This window comes from Typopeltis vanoorti, chromosome 2 (genome assembly GCF_054136105.1).
Source record: "Typopeltis vanoorti isolate ZY-2024b chromosome 2, IOZ_Tvanoo_1.0, whole genome shotgun sequence".
NCBI classification, from domain to species: domain Eukaryota; kingdom Metazoa; phylum Arthropoda; class Arachnida; order Uropygi; family Thelyphonidae; genus Typopeltis; species Typopeltis vanoorti.
This window is the reverse complement of record NC_143550.1, coordinates 31,352,724-31,365,343: the sequence shown is the minus strand read 5'-3', so window position 1 is coordinate 31,365,343 and position 12,620 is coordinate 31,352,724. Positions and strand designations below refer to the sequence as shown.

General features: G+C 36.5%; 1 protein-coding gene across 1 annotated transcript in view; it reads left to right on the top strand.

The window, feature by feature from the left end:
• The window catches only part of LOC150108907 (muscle calcium channel subunit alpha-1-like), a 1,617,925-nt gene that overhangs the window by 1,410,813 nt on the left and 194,492 nt on the right, over positions 1-12,620 (top strand). The window contains exon 40 of the mRNA XM_090414483.1: positions 7,362-7,463. Within this exon, the coding sequence (XP_090270609.1) occupies positions 7,362-7,463 (102 nt within the window). The remainder of the gene's footprint in view (positions 1-7,361; positions 7,464-12,620) is intronic.

Genomic DNA, 12,620 nt, shown 5'->3' with positions numbered 1-12,620 from the left:
GGATTAATCCAGTAAAATCCTCTCACTAACTTAAACATCACTATCATATCATATCTTTTCCTCCTATTCAACAAACTCTGCAGTCCACATTTTTTCAACCTCTCACCATAGCCAGTAGTCCAAAGTCCTGATATATTTTCTTAGTCATTTTCCTGTGGACCCTCTACAGTGTCTCCACATCACACTGAAAACCAGGTGACCAGATTTGAGCACAAGAGTCTAAGTGTGATCTGACCAGTGGCAAAACCACTTCCTTATCCCTATATGTTAGAGTACTTTTATCATAGCAGCTCAACGATGTGCATCACTTGCAACACTAGCAACATGCTCTCTAAACTTCAATCTACTGTCAACTATCACTCCCAAATCTCAAATCTCATCCACTTCCTGCAGTACAGCACCATCAATATAGTACACAGCATTATATTTCTGCACTACAAAAGGCAAAGCCTTGCCCTTATTGATATTAAAACTACACCCCCACTCCTTTGTCCAAGTAAAAAGTACATTCAAATCTTCATGAAGAGAATTAACATCAGCATTGCTACTTATAATTCTTCCCAACCTTGCATCATCAGCAAACAACTGAAGATCCCCAGTCAGAACACATGATATATCATTTGCAAGCAAGTTTTTTATTTGCAAACAGCATGGCACCAAGAAAAGAATCCTGTGACATGCTGCTGGTTACCCTCCTTTTTTTCAAGCACTACTCCATCATACTCAACCTGCTGGTATCATTCAGAGAGACCAATCTCTGATCCATCTAACCAATATACTATCTATTCCCATCCTTTGCAGCTTGTACACCAACTTATCATATGGTAATCTATCAAACGCTTTTGCAAAGTCTAAGAATATCACTGTATATGATTTGCCCTTATTTAATACACTCATCATCTTACCATAAAATGTAAATAAATTGTTAAACAAGACCTTCTCTTTACAAATCCATGCTGACCATCATGAAGAATGCTATGTCAATCAACCCAATCCTATATTCTATTCCTAATCAATCTCTCCAACACCTTGACCATAACCCGCTGTTATAGAGATTGGTCCATAATTGGAGACCTGTCCTAGAACCATGCTTGTGAAGTGGTACTATTTTGCCTTCTTTCCACTCCTTAGGAACACTACTCACTGCAAGACTTTCATTAAATAACCAGGTCAAGGGCTTGACCAAGTGTGGTACACATTCCTTAAGAATATGTGATGATGTGTCATCCATTCCCACAGCCTTATTAACATCCAACCCAACCAACATGTGATACACCTCTGATTCTTTCACTTCCATTTCTCCTAATACTTACCTCTCATCTATATATTGCACGGCATCATTTAGACCAATATGATATATGCTGATAAAGTGCTCGTTCAATAATTCCACTATATCATTTGCAGGTGTTTATCTGCTGCCATGACTATCCACCAGTGTTACCCTGCCATAATTATTCTTTCTCTTGCTTGCCATATAGCAGAAAAATTCCCTTGAGTTAAGCTTGGCCTGACCAGCCAATCTCCTCTCATACTTCACCTTTTCTTTCTTTACCATGCTTGTCACCTTTCTATCCTGCAATTTATACCCTTTATGGATCTGATCACCACCAATTGTCTTGTACCTCCTCCATAGCATTTTCTTTTCCATATACTCCTTACATTTGTGTACAAATATAAACAATTCCTGTGTGTTTGAGGCCAAACTGTGTGAGGCCTGTATGTTCCCGCACCAAAATTCTATATTTTAGCTGCTATACCACTCCTCTCTCTTCGGCTTTACCACTCCCATTTCCCTGATGGGAAATGGAAGTGGACCTTCTAACTTCCTCCTTCTCATTATCCTCAGCCAATCTCTTCTTTAGATATTATAGACATTTCTGGGAAAATTCCCATGTTACTCCTCTAAAAATAAACTATTATTTTAATGGCTAATATAGCCTACTTTCGTTTAGGAGTGCTCCTTGTTTTACAATGTCATTGGATCTTTACCCAAATTCTAGGCATTACTAAAGTGTTATTAAACTAAAATATTAGGAATAAAAATAGGAGAAAATTTGGACATACCTTTTTGGATGTTGTTTTCTGTCTCCTTATTCTGGCAATGTGCCTTCATATGCTGTTAAGCTGTTAAAGGAAGGGTATTTTGGGGGGTGGGGGTGGGGGGGATAAAGTAATGTGGGGGAATTATTTGAAAAAACATGGGTTTTTATATATGTATAATATTATTATTATTAAGGGTGGGTAGAGAGCATTTGGGAAGGGGGGCGAGAGAAGGATCTGAAGATAGTTATTTTCTATCGCCACAACCAAAAGAAAAACATGATACAAAGTACAGGAAAAACTGAGTTAGCAGTTCACGCCCTTGAACAAAAAGATACCCCACAAATTGACAAGGCCGTAATATTAGACATACAAGACAACGAAACAATGCTTAGAATATCGGAAATGATAGCCATAAAATGTGACGAAAACTCGAAAAATGTCCACCGACCCTACATAATCTCCAAGAGTTGGAAGCTCCATAACATAAAAATTAAGTCACGACTCTGACCAATAGGAGACAACACAAGTACACCAAAGACAGAAACACCTAACTGACATGATATAGCATACACATCCCCCATGAGTTCCGAAGATGACAGTTGTCGAAACGGTTCACACCCCGTTACTCCCACCCCTGACTTTTCCCTTAAATCCCTTCTCTTCCCCCAAAAAATAATGTCTATCTTCAGATCCTTATCTTGCCCTCCCCCCTCCCAAATGCTTTCTACCCACCTTTAATAATAATAATATTATACATATATAAAAACATAATATTATACATATATAAAAACCCAGGTTTTCAAATAATTCCCCCACATTACTTTACCTTCCCCCCCCAAAAAAAAAACTTCCTTTAACAGCTTAACAGTATATGAAGGCACATCGCTGGAATAAAGAGACAGAAAACAATATCCAAAAAGGAATGTCCAAAAGTTTCTCCTACTTTTATTCCTTATATATATTAGTTTTATAACACTTGAGTAATGCCGTAGAATTTGGGTAAAGAGCCAACAACATTGTAAAAAAAGGGGCACGCCTAAACGAGAGTAGGCTATATTAGCCATTAAAATAATAGTCTTCTTTAGATGTTTAATATCCTCTTCCAGTTCTATCCTGTATTCTACTATCTGATGAGACAAATAAAAATTTTTTGCTATCGAAATTCCTTCTTATGTCTGCATAGGTTGTCTAACCAACCTCATGGATGGCTAGAAGACAAACCCAGGTAACAAAAGCCAACTAGAGGCAGTGAGTCTAAAAGAGGAAAATCACTTGGACATGAGCAAACACTAGGTTTATTATTTTTCCATGTCAATTAGGTAAACTGAGAGAAGAGAAAGTGAAAATAGACTCTGATTCATGATGAAAAGTGCTAAGGTCTTATTTTACCTCTCCTACAAACCTTTCTTTTATATCATAGGTGACCAACAACAGGCCAAAGGGCTGCATTCGGCCCATAACGTGAGTTTGTGTGGCCCGCAGCAGGATAAAAACTATATTGAATTATATGTATTATCCATTTAGCTATAAGTTTTGACCACAGATTTTCTGATTGATATACTAGTTATATTCATTATTTCTGATGAAGGAAACAATTTATATTCTCAACACCGAATCAAAATTGCTTTAAAAAGATTATTCAATTTATAAAATCTACTGCTTCTCTGTGCAAGTTGTATTAGTGGAAGTGGTAGATTTCTATGTGCTCCAGAGTAACGCATCATTGAAAGTCACTTGCTCTGCTCTGGTTACAGTGATCAGTTTCACAGTTAACAGTGTTATTGTTGCAGTTTGTGTCCTCTGTCAGTTACTTCAGCCTTTGTGTACTATGAGTAAGAAACATAAAATCTGTGAAGAAAACAGGTCATTTCAGGAGAAATGGGAAAATAAATTTCTGTTTATAAACAACAATGACAACAAACCATAGTGCCTTGTGTGTTTGCAAGTATTGTCTGTGCACAAGGAATATAACCTCAAACGCCACTACATACAGCACCATGCCTCTAAATACCAAGAATACGTTGGACAAGTACATACTAAAATTGTACGTAATTTGAAGAGAAAAGTTAGTGCTCAGAAATCTATTTTTACTAAACCAACATCAGTACAAAAAAGTTCACTCTTGACATCGTTTGTTGTAAGCACAGAGATAGCAAAAGCAAAAAAATTATTATCTGTGAATTTGTAAAACACTGTTCTGTGAAAATAGCACGTGCATTTGGGGAAGGTAAAATTGCCAGTGAGTTTGAAAGCGTCCCACTATCAAAACAAACTGTAACAAAAAGAGTCGAGGAAATAGGTTCTCACATATTAAATAAATTAAAAAGTATTACAGATTCAGCATACTTCTCATTGGCTCTGGATGAATCAACTGACATAACAGATACAGCTCAACTTCTAATTTTCATTCGAACTGTTTCCAAAGACTTTGTTATTAATGAAGAGCTACTAGCATTAGAGTCATTGCATAACACAGCCAAAGGTCAAAACATTTATGATGCAGTTATGAAGGTTGTAAATGGTACTGGTGACATCAACAATCTCACAGCTGTTGTGACAGATGGTGCCAAATCAATGCATGGTACTCAAGCAGGCTTAGTTGGCTTACTAAGGAATGCTGGAATCAATTGCCCTGTATTGCACTGCATTATACATCAGGAGGCTCTGTGTGGTAAAATTGTGGAGATAGAGAATGTTACGAAAACCATAATGAAGTGTGTGAATCTAATTAAGAGCGGAAATCGGGCCTTGACATACAGCAAGTTTCTTTCTTTACTAACAGAAATGGAGGCAGAATATGACGATTTAGTGTTGTACACAGAAGTACGTTGACTAAGCAGAGGGAACTGTTTGAAACGGTTTTTTGCTTTGAGAAAGGAAATACAACAGCTTTTGGAGGAACAGGAGAAGACAAACAAAGAACTAATCACCAAACTATGTGATCCTCATTTTAACAGTTCACTCACCTTTCTAACAGACATCACACACCACATGAATGAACTCAGCGTGAAGTTAAAGGGACGTAACCAAACAATCTCAGATTTAGTTGGACACCTAGATGGGTTCATAAGTTGACTGAAGGTTTTTAAATTCACCCTAGTCAGAGGAAACTTGGTACATTTCCCTTCCTGCAGGGAGTTGATGAAGGAGAGCCAGGACATTGACTTCAAGTTTTCTGTGCCAATGTTAGACCAACTTTTGGAGCAATTCAGTAAGCAATTTTCTGACTTCAGTGACATGCAGCTACAACTAACATTATTTAACAAACCAATGAAATGCGACATTTAAGAGCAGCATGACATTATTCAATTGGAGTTGTGTGACCTTCAAAGTGATCCCTTTTTCCAGTCAAGGGTGGAGATAGGCATTGACTTTTGGAAACTGGTACCAAGAGAAAAATATTCTGCATTGAGTAATTTCAGCTTGAGAATTGCATCTATGTTTGGAAGCACATACACATGTGAATGCACTTTCTCAACTATGAGGGCGATTAAATCGTCACAAAGAAGCCAACTGACTGATGAGCACCTTCAGGATTTGTTACAAATATCATCATCATTGTTGAAAATCGACTATGATGAACTTCTTGCTGCACATGAATGGCCACAGTGTTCTCATTAAGTTGTGTTACATGTAAAAATACCAGAAATATGTAATTAAATTTAACAACTTATATTTAAATCAATCAAGTATTTTATATTGTTTTCCCAATAGTAAAATGATTTAACAAATATAGTAATTCAATACATATAACTATTGTCTTGAAAAAATGTAGAGTTTATTTTTATTTTTATTTAAGTTCTGTCTAAAAGTGTGCGGCCCGTGACGCTACCACTCATCATATATTGGTCCTCATATAGAATGAAGTTGGCCACACCTGTTTTTTATGATTACTGCTACACTCTATTCAAGTCCTTCTGTAAGGCCACAACAACTGCTTGACTCTACATTGCTTTCTCCAATTTTTTCTCATCTGTAAATAGTTGCATATCACGAGTTAAACCCATCCCAGTATCATTAATATACAAATTGAACAACAATGGCCCTGAGGCAGACCCCTGCAGCACACCACTAGAGGCTTTCCAATTTCAGGATACTGCACCCCCATATACAACTTTCTGCTACCTATCTGACAGCTGGTCACAGATCCCAATTACTAGTCTGTTATTCAGTCCAATCCATTTCAGTTTATTTAACATCTTGTTGTGTAACAGTCTATCAAAGGCTTTTTCAAAATCTAATATAACGCTGTATTATGCATCTCCCTTGTTCAAGACATTTGTTACTTTGTTATAATACATAAGTAAGTTAGTAAAACATGATCTCCCTTTAACAAACCCATGCTGACAAGTGCAGAGAATACTGTGCTTTCAACCCATTTCTGTATTCTAGTCTTTACCAATCTCTCCAGTACCTTAACCACAACTCTGGATTTACAGGCTGACCTATTTGCAGTCACAGCCTTATCACCTCCATTAGGCAGCAGAACAATTTTACCTTCTTTCCATTCTCTTGGAACCTGTGCTGTTATAAGACTCTTATTAAACATGCATGCCAATTATCTGGAACATTCTCTTAAGACACATGGAGATTTGATGACATACTGTCTTATTGGCATCAAGCTTATTTATTTCCTCATCTATCTCCTACTCACTGACAATTCAGCCATCCTCTCCAATGCACTTGAGTTTCTCATGAGTTCTCCATGATAAGAATGAAACTCTTATAAAATAAAGGCTTTTGCAAAATATAGTATATGACTATGTATGCATTGGACAAGGTAATTTCACTTTTTTTCATTATTATTACAATAGTGAAGTAGATTATTACTGAAACATGATCTTCCTTTAGCAACCCCACACTGTCCATCAAAGAAAATGTCACTGTTGTCTACCCAATTCTGGATTTTGGTCCAAACTAATCTCACAATACTTTAACCACAAGTTCAAATACACAGATTTGTCTATAATTCAAGCTTGAGACTTGTCATCTGACTTCCATACTTTTGGAATTTGGTTCTGTGTAAGACTCAAATTAAATAAGTATGTCAAGGCAGATATCAATTCCCTGGCATGTTTCCTTACAACACATGGTAATTTGTCATCAAGTTCCAAGGTTAATTAACATCTAGTTTGCTCATATGCCCCTGCTTGTGCACAATCTGTCTCTCCCCTCAACCTTTTCACTCCACTCAATCCTTGAATAATTTCACATTCACAAGAGTGAAATTCCTTTATGAACTGCTCACTTAATATCTTTTTTAACAACTATTAGCACTATAATATTTTAACCACTATAGCCTATTTTATTTCTTTTAGGTAACATTGATCAAGCTAATGAAGAACTAAGGACAGTGATTAGGAAAATTTGGAAAAGAACCAGCCAAAAATTACTGGATCAAGTGGTTCCACCCGCTGGTGGTATATATTATTATTATTATTATTATTATTATTATTATTATTGTAATTTTACTTTAAAATTAAACTAAAAACATAGGCAAGATGATTACTTTTAGAAAATGTATGAAATATACTTAAAATATTTAAAATATAGTTAAAAAAAACTAAATATACTGAATATTAAATTTTACTATAGATATGTATTCTATTGATCAAATGTTGATTTAGATCTCTACCAAAATCTTCAAGAAAATAAGCAATGTCTATATACAGAGAATATATACAAAATGACTGGATAAAAACTCAAATTGTGGAGCTTCAGTTTTGGATGCATCACATTTTGGCAGTGATCCTTATTGTAATAGAGTTATTATTATTATTATTATTATTATCCCAACATCCCATGGAGTCAAAGACTCATCTACTTGGTCCTTTTCTCATACACACAGCTCATCCTACTGCACCTTAAACACACTCAAATTCTCTGCAGATACCACACTCTCAGGCAAGGCATTCCAATCATTCACAACTCAGCATGCAAAAAACCTGCTTCTCACCCCCCTCCTCCTCACATCCTCCTTATACAGTTCCCAGGGATGAGCTCTGGTTCTCCACTGATCTAACACTGTTTTCTGTTACCTCTCCAACATTGATCCTATAACAACCCCTTACCAACTAGTAGATCGCTAACATATCACACTTCCTCCTATCCACTAGACTCTGCAAACTGCATCTACTCAAACTTTCCTCATATTTGACATTCCAGAGATCAGAAACTACCTTAGTCAGTCACCTCTGGACCCTTTCCAGCATCTCTTCATCATTTTGAAAATCAGGTGACCAAATCTATGTACAGTAGTCCATGTTTGTGACCTAATGAGAACCTTAGGTCACAAGAATCTCCTTACTTCTACAGGTCAGTGTCCTCCACGTCATTCCAAGAATTCTTTACATTGTCCTCAAAATTTTAGCAATGTGTCCCCTAAATTTCAGATCCTTACCCACTATCACCCCAAGATCCCTTATTTCCTCCACCTCCAACAATATATCCCCACCAAGCATAAATTCTAGATCATATCTTTGTTTACCAAATTTTAAAAACTTACATTTTGCTATATTGAACTCACATTCCCATTTCTGTACCCATTCACTCAATTTATTCGAGTCATCTAGTAAGGCTACAACATCTCAACTCTTCATAATTCGTCCCACCTTTGCATCATCTGCAAACAACTGAATATCCCCATCCAAATCTTTGTCAATATCTTTAACCTAGAAGTTAAACAGCAAAAGCAATAAAACAGATCCCTGAGATCTGTTTTATTGCTTTTGCTGGTGACTTTCCTCTTCATGGATATTGCTCCTCCCCCACACACATCTTGCTTATACCTATCAGATAGCCAGTCTCCGATCCAATGCAGTAATCTAATATCCAACCTCATCCACACTAGTTTGATTATCAACTTATCATGTGGTAATCTATCAAAAGCCATTGTGAAATCTAAGTATACAAGTGTGTATCCCTCTCCTCTGTTCAAGTAAGCCGTCACGTTATTGTAATAAGTAAGTAGATTACTAAAATATGACATCCCTTTAGCAAATATATGCTGTCCATCAAAGATAATGACATTGTTGCCAACCCAATTCTGGATCCTAGTTCTCACCAGCTTCTCCAACAACTTAACCATAGCCTGACACGCAGATAGGCCTATAATTTGATGCTTGAGTTCTATCACCTCTCTTATGAAGCAGCACAATCTTGCCTTCCTTCCACTCCTTTGAGACTCGACCCAGTGCAAGACTCATTAAAAAAATATGTTAAGGAAGATGTCAACTCCTGGACACATTCCTTCAGAATATGTGGTGATATATTATCAAGTCCCACAGTCTTATTAACTTCAAGTTTGCTCAATTCCCCATAATGCAATGAAAGGAAGTGTACTTTGCATTATGGGATACTAAGGCAATTAATGTGAAGTCATTAGCCTCTATGTATAAGTGGCATAGTTATGAAGAAACGTCAAGCACAAACTTTGTTTGTTTAAACTTGGATAAAGGATAACCCAAGAAAATAATTTCTTGACATCTTTAATTTAGAAATAAGATTATACCTACTATCAAGCACTTGTATGAAGTGAGTTTTGTTTTGTTAGATAGTCGTCATCTGTCTATTTCTCCATTAAATCAAATAAGATCGATATCATTCTAGCCTGACCAATTGACTAGATAGTTTATCTGCTTTCAAGTGTATAGGCTGTGAATGCAAACTGAAATATGGATATCTGAATATCATTAAGCAGTAAATATTTATTTATTATTATTATTATTATTATTATTATTATTATTCGTGACACCTCCAAGGAGTCCAAAGACTCATCGCGGGAGGACACCTATTGTGCAACTCTCCGTCTCCACTACTACACAGAACCTCTACTACCAATCACCTACATCAACACCATCTACTGTCCACAATTACCACCACCACAGCTAGTATTTTTTTTCTGTAAATTGTGCGTATTCTGAAGGGCCGATTTGTCTGTATGCAGAATGAAAAACCTGAGTTTCCGGGAGAAAAAACTCTGCTACCTCCGTATGAGATTGGCTAACTAACTAACTCTGCATGAGATTGGGAAAAAGTCCATATAAAGATTCATCCCGTCATGACGAGAATCGAACTTAGGCCTTTTCTAATCAAAGGGCGCAACTTACCGTCGTTCATCCAATTGCGCTACGGAGGCACTTATTGTAATTTAATCACTGTAATTATTTCATCACTTTGTTAATATTATAAGATGAAGAAATACATGTTTGTAAGAAAGGAAAATACTTCATTTGGAAATGCAAACACCTTTACAATGCTTAAGTTTTCCCAATAACATATAAATTAATAAATATGGCTTCTAAATCTTATTTTTAGAAGCAAAGAAACCATATTTACCTCCAATTTGTAGTCCCTTTATTTGCTACTGTTAGTCTGATTATCCAGTAATAAGAAAACACCATGATCAGATGGCAAGATGTCTGGAGAATAATGGACAGTGAAACAAAATAATGGAGTAAGTTATAAAAGAGGTATACCGTGAATAGACATATCGATACAAAATTAATAACGGAAAACTCATGTACAAAGATTATTTAATAGTATAATTTTCGCCTGTGTGTCACAGGCATCTTCAGTACATTTTAAGCTCAAATTAAACAATAACTGACAATTCCAAAAAGCGTCGCCTAAGTAGCTAGTGTAAAATAACTAAAAAGGTCAATAAATTTCCTTAAAAAAAAAAAAATATATATATATATATATACATAGTCCGCGCGGTTAGCCTAGTGGCTTTGCGCTTCGCAACCATATGCCTGGGGAAGGAGTGTCCTAGGTTCGATTCCCGTCCACGACGTGAGGAGCTTAAGGATCTTCCTCAGCCATATCCAAGTTAGCTGGTCTTGGGCGTGGGCAGCAGGGTTTTTTCCGCCAGTTTATCTGGGGTTTTTCATCCCACAAGCAGGCAAACTGGCCCCGTGAACACACAGGTTACAGTCACAAATACTTACCGCAAGGAAGGCAACGGGAAACCACCTTGCTCATAATCATCTCTCCCTAGAATGGTAGCATATAGCTACCCTCCCACGGCCATATGGCAGATGGGAACCAGAAGAAGATATATACATACAATAAAAAGTTAGGAAAGATTAGCTGATTTATAAAGTACTATCTCCCATAAAGGGGATAGACGTAAGCCATCAGATCTGTTTAAGTTAGGAGAATGAAGTAAAGTTTCACACGTTTCTTTATAAAGGCGTTCCATGAGGAACCGACTTTTGTGAAGGAATCTTGTCTTTCTCCAATGAACTCTATGTCTAGTGAAGATGGCATGTTCTGCAAGTCCAGACTTTTCAGGTTTAAAGTATTCAATATGAGATTGGTGTTCTTCTAGCTGAATAGAGGCAGATCTTCCTGTTTGTCCAAAATAAGATAATGCACAAAAGCACGGAATCTGGTAGACACCTGGATAATTAAGATGTGGAAGCTTCTTCCTCTTCAAATACAGAAGAAATAACACGCATTCCTATCCCTTATGTACAAGGCATTAGTGAACGTATAGCAAAAGTTTTAAAACCACTGAATAATTTTGTTGCCTTTTGACCATTTAGAAAAATCTCCACCTTTCTCACTTCTCCTAAGGACAAACTTCCACATCTTAATTATCCAGGTGTCTACCAGATTCCGTGCTCTTGTGCATTATCTTATTTCGGACAAACAGGAAGATCTGCCTCTATTCGGCAAGAAAAACACCAATCTTATATTGAATACTTTAAACATGAAAAGTCTGGACTTGCAGAACATGCCATCTTCGCTAGACATAGAGTTCATTGGAGAAAGACAAGAGTCCTTCATAAAAGTAGGTTCCTCATGAAACGCCTTTATAAAGAAACATGCGAAACTTTACTTCGTTCTCCTAACTTAAACAGATCCGACGGCTTAATTCTATCCCCTTTATGGGAAATAGTACTTTATAAATCAGCTAATCTTTCCTAACTTTTTATTATATACATTTTTTTTTTTTTTTTAAGGAAATTTATTGACCATCTTAGATATCTTACACCAGCTACTTAGGTGGTGCTTTTTGGAATTGTCAGTTATTGTTAAATTTGAGCTTAAAATGTACTGAAGATGCCTGTGACACACAGTCGAAAATTATACTATTAAATAATCTTTGTACGTGAGTTTTCCGTTATTAATTTTGTATCGAAAATAATGGAGCTTATCCTGGATTAGACATGTCATGTCATGTAAGGCTTTGCATCTCATAAAAAAAATGCAGTGTCTTGAACAGAATAATGCTGTTCTTGAAGTAGAGAATTACTAATTCACTTCAGTTGCAGAGGATGAAATCCCATTATATTTTGTCAGAGAATAGAGGCTTGTAATGGATGATACCAGCTGCATTCCACAAAGAGATACAGCAAAATCTTACGCTAGTGGTGAGCTTTAGAGTGTGTGGGTGTAGTACTGATCATTGAATTATTATTATTATCTGAGACCTCCAGGAAGTCAAGGATTCATCGAGGTAGGATATAAATCACCCAAACCAGCTGTCATGCCTTCACTTAAATTCATTCATACTAGATGAATTCACCACTCCTAAAGCCAAACTATTCTGCTCTGTGAGAGAAAAACCT